Here is a 4850-nt window from a genome sequence, read left to right on the forward strand (position 1 = left end):
AGAAACAAGACTCATTTAAACCTGTTGAGTCAAATGAGTGACATTCAGAGGGTGTGGCTTACACCGCCTGACACACCTAACTTCACAACAAACCGCCTGTTGTATTTTTAATCACAGCTGATTTTAGAGAGTCTGATATGATCAGGGATTTGCTTTTGTTATATGATGGCCTTTACTTGATGTAGGCTATTCATTTATTTAATAGAAAGGGAACCCGTTTTGTAAACTTTTTTATAATCTTTAAAAGTTTGTTTTTGCTTTTAACAGAAAGAGAGTTACACCAGGATACAATATTAAAAGTAAAGGGTTAGTTCACCCAAAAATAAAAATTAGTCTGTGTTTTACTCACCCCCGATGCATCCTAGGTGTATATGACTTTCTTCTTTCAGACGAATCCAGTCGGAGTTATATTAAAAATTGTCTTTGATCTTTCACGCTCTACCGTTGTACTCAGCGGGTGTTGCATTCCTTCTGTTCAAAAGACGTGAAATAAAAAGCACCCTTCCACAAAAAAAAGTGTCTCACACATATACACCTAGGATGCATCGGGGGTGAGTAAAACACAGCCTAATTTTTATTTTTGGCTGAACTAACCCTTAAGAACAGATTCAATAAGTGATTTATATTCAACCATCAAAATGTCCTTTTCAATGTTTAAACTCCTCAGTTTTCTCAAACAAAGTTTAAAAATATAATTATATTTTATTAAAACACAAGTTGCATAAAATAATGTAATTTATAAAGTAAACAATTGAATTGTAATATAATATTATTATGTGTGGTAAAATTACATGATTTTCTAAAGGTGACTGTTTAAATGATCATTTCTAATTATTCTGATCAAAAAGTATTCCTAAATGTTACGGGAAAAAAAAGATCCAAATAACTACCGAAATTGAAAGTTAAATGGCAAAACTTAAATTACGATAAGGCAAGGCAAGGCAAGGCAAGTTTATTTGTATAGCACATTTCATACACAATGGTAATTCAAAGTGCTTTACATAAAAGAAAAATCATTGATAGCAGTTCTGTGATCTCTTCAACAAAGGCTGGAGAGTATATAAAGGGTTTGTTTAGTAGACGTTTATCGCCCTCATGCGGTCAAAATGACTAAATGCTGCACTAGATCCAGCAGTTTGATCACACTTATGATACTGTAGACATGACAACAGTAAAATGTAAAATATTGTTACAGTGTATAGCTTTATTTTATTTTATTTTATAATTAGTATGCTAACAATTTATGTTGAATTTTTGATTAACTAAACTAAATCTGTTTTGTTTGGTAGTGAAATTAAAATTCAGTGTAAAATATTAAAGGGGTCATATGATGCTGCTAAAAAGAACATTATTTTGTGTATTTGGTGTAATGAAATGTGTTTATGCGGTTTAAAGTAAAAAAAACACATTATTTTCCACATACTGTACATTATTGTTTCTCCTCTATTCCTTTTCACTTTTCAATATTACAGCGAGAATAAAAGTTACTCCTTCTTTCTTTGTGTGAACATTTGGGCGGTGTTATGCAAATCTTCCCACATAGTGAGGTAGGTATGTGGGGGCGTGTTCGAACGAGCCGTTTTAGGTAGGTGTGGCTAACTCTTAACTTTTATAAAGAATATCTCTTTGGATTTGAGACTTTAGTCTTTGCAACTTTACAGATCTTCTTTATGCCCCAAGAGCTTGTAACACTCTAAAGAGAAAGGAAAAAATGAAATCGCATCATATGACCCCTTTAAACCTTTAGTTACTTCTCTAATTGAGCGACCTGCTCTTTTTGTCGCGTAGCGGCCAGTGAACAGTGGAAACAGTTGCAAGGATATTTTACAGCCCTCCACTGATCATGGCATGAACAAATCAGCGTGAAATCAAGAAAGGCTTCACTTATGATTCTGTTTCTGCGCCCTAAGCGTTTGGAAAGCGCGCAGCATATAACGGCGCTCGGTCGTTAGCATGAGCGCATGTGAGGGAGGGGCGGTTACGCAGTGACGAATCTCCGCAGTCAGCTGCTGTGAGTGCACCGCTCCGCTCTGCCAGAGACAGCAAGAGGAGGAGAGGGAGGAGAAGATACAGCACACGGGCGAACACTCAGGAGCATCATGGCACCAATTGGATTAAAGGCGGTCGTTGGCGAAAGTAAGACCATAATGTTAATCCTCGGCTACTGAGGTTATATATTTAACCATATGTAGGTGCTATTTTATGGTACCTTCCCGTTACATGTGTCATTAGTGTTCATCCTGGATGCGACTGGTTGTTTCCCTGCCATTGCGCTGAACGGGGTGGACATTACTCTAGGGATGTTGCGGATGCGCATTGTGCATCATGACATGAATAGGTTTTATTCTCATTGTATGTTGTTTAAATTATTAATATGTGTCACGAGAACCAGACTAACACCAAAAACGCTTGATGCACCAGTGTAAAGATAGACCATCACAGGAACGCCCTTATTCTGCACGGACGTTTGAGGAATTACGCAGGGCTTTGTCGACAGACCTCTGCGATTTTATTTTATTCTGCTCGGTTTGTTATTTATATGCGTGATGAAGATAGAATTGAAGGGATGTTTGCATTAACTCTCAGCCTTCTAGTTCTAGAGATGAGCTTAATAAATGCGTTTTGGCAAAGCCTCACCCCTGTGATTGATCGCCAGTGCATAATATTCCATAACGTAAAGCTCCAGCTGTGAACTGATCTGCCCAGGAAGTGCCCGTGCTTTTAACATGAATGCAGCTGGCTCGCATCTCCAGATGGATCGTTAAATGGCGGAGTGGTTCACGTTTGGTTGAATAAGGGAAAACGAGAGCACCAAATGCGCATCCTTCTGATGTGTAGCTGTATCTGTCATGTGTAGTGCATACTAGCTGAGACAGCGTTCAGGAACAGAATGGTGTTTAGTACAGACAGATTGATGGCGGTTGTAGTTGCTTTCGTTGTAGAGAAATATTTTGCTTATGCAGCAGGATATGGAGATAATTGTTTCGTAATAGATTCTGAAAGGTTAATGAAATATATTATTCCGACTGTAACTCTGTCTTTTCGATATTAGGCACTGGATTTTCACTCAAACATTATTTCACAAATAATTAGGAAAAAGGCAAGTAATACAAACGTGAATTGTTTAAGTTGAAAGATTGAAACAGTATTTTCTTGTAAAATATCTTCCAATTATCTTTGTTTTACTTCTTTAAAAAAAAGGAAAAAATTTACAGTGCAATACATTAAATGCTTCTAAAAAGCATTTCATATAAATAAATGAATAAATAAATAGGCGTTTGATCATGGCAAAGTTCATATAACACATTTATTTATTCATTTATTTGAAAAGGTTTTTTTAGGCATTTCATGTATTTTATTTGTAAAAAAAAACATACATTTAAATACATTTGGAACTTTTTGCCATTTACCACAAATATATATATATATATATTCATATAAAAATATAGGAGTAATTTTAAACCTTATTCAAAAATTATATAAATACATAAAAAATGCAATTCATAAAAATGTGTAGCTTATTAGTAGGCCTATATTATTTTTAAATCATTATAAAATTACATAGGGGGGGCAGGTCATTAAGTTTTTTCTTTTTAAATCATATATTTTGTCCTTTTATGAAAAGGGACATTTTGTTAAGGTCAAAGGGAGTAAAATATTTCACATCAAATAATTTTTTACATTAAATACAATAATGTTTAAAATGACTGAGGAAAATCTTAAACTAAAATAATTTAAATACATGTAAAACCATTTATCCTTTTCATCATCTCGGATATCCTTATTTGTCATTGACTCTTATTATGCTCACATCATTCAACAGAACCGCATTAAACATTTTCAGTTTGTTTTGTTTGTAATAGATTAATGTCGCTGAAACACCTTATGCTAACTGCAAACTGAAAGCACAGAAAGTACAACAATAGTGAAAATGCTGTTGTATTGTCCAGCCCAAATGAAAGGCTCACGCGCATAATCAATATTGACTGAAACCCAATCATTTAAAGGCATAAACGCTCCGAACACCTGCGCTAGATTCTGTCTTTCTCAAATGCGGGATGATGGATTGGTTTTCCTGCGGTGTGACGTGCCGTGGGTGTGTGTGTGTGTGTTGGTTTCACGGTCTTCTCCAGGGACATGAAATCTAGTACACATAATAAAAATCAAACACAGGGTCAGATAGAGAGCAAAGCCATGAAAGGAAGACTATAGCCAAATGCACATACATCCTTGCTAACATCATTGTCTGCTCTGATTTGTTTTTACCTTTAAAATATGCAATATTGACAGGGAGCTGTACATATGCGCTGTAGGATGTAATGTAAGGGGACAGCAGGAGTACACATGGATGGCATCTGTGTGAATGACTGATAGTATTTGTCTAAAGGGTCTTTCATATGCATTAGTCTAGCTCTGAATGAACCAGTTCTTTTGTTACCCTTCCTATTTGTTGAGCGTATACTATGCCCTACTTACCAGATTTAGCCAAATTATACATCCAGGAAAACATATGATTTCTTATATATATATAGATTAAGGCTGGGTAAAAAATATCGATATCTCGTTTTTAATCGAATGCAATATTGACAGGGAGCTGTACATATGCGCTGTAGGATGTAATGTAAGGGGACAGCAGGAGTACACATGGACGGCATCTGTGTGAATGACTGATAGTATTTGTCTAAAGGGTCTTTCATATGCATTAGTCTAGCTCTGAATGAACCAGTTCTTTTGTTACCCTTCCTATTTGTTGAGCGTATACTATGCCCTACTTACCAGATTTAGCCAAATTACATTCAACATTCAGGGAATAATATTTTTTTTGATATTCGTGATTTTCTCTCTCTCTC

The 4850-nt window shown here is 35.6% G+C and overlaps 1 protein-coding gene across 3 annotated transcripts in view; it reads left to right on the plus strand.

Moving 5' to 3' along the window:
• Positions 1-2013: 2013 nt before the first annotated feature.
• stxbp1a (syntaxin binding protein 1a) overlaps positions 2014-4850 on the plus strand; it is a 31174-nt gene continuing 28337 nt past the window's right edge. For all 3 annotated transcript variants that reach the window (XM_016548255.1, XM_016548253.1, XM_016548254.1), the window contains exon 1: positions 2014-2136. In XM_016548255.1, the coding sequence (XP_016403741.1) occupies positions 2100-2136 (37 nt within the window). In that variant the 5' untranslated portion in view covers positions 2014-2099. The remainder of the gene's footprint in view (positions 2137-4850) is intronic.

This window comes from Sinocyclocheilus rhinocerous, unplaced genomic scaffold, assembly GCF_001515625.1.
Source record: "Sinocyclocheilus rhinocerous isolate Xijiao unplaced genomic scaffold, SAMN03320098_v1.1 scaffold192, whole genome shotgun sequence".
Taxonomy (NCBI): Eukaryota; Metazoa; Chordata; class Actinopteri; order Cypriniformes; family Cyprinidae; genus Sinocyclocheilus; species Sinocyclocheilus rhinocerous.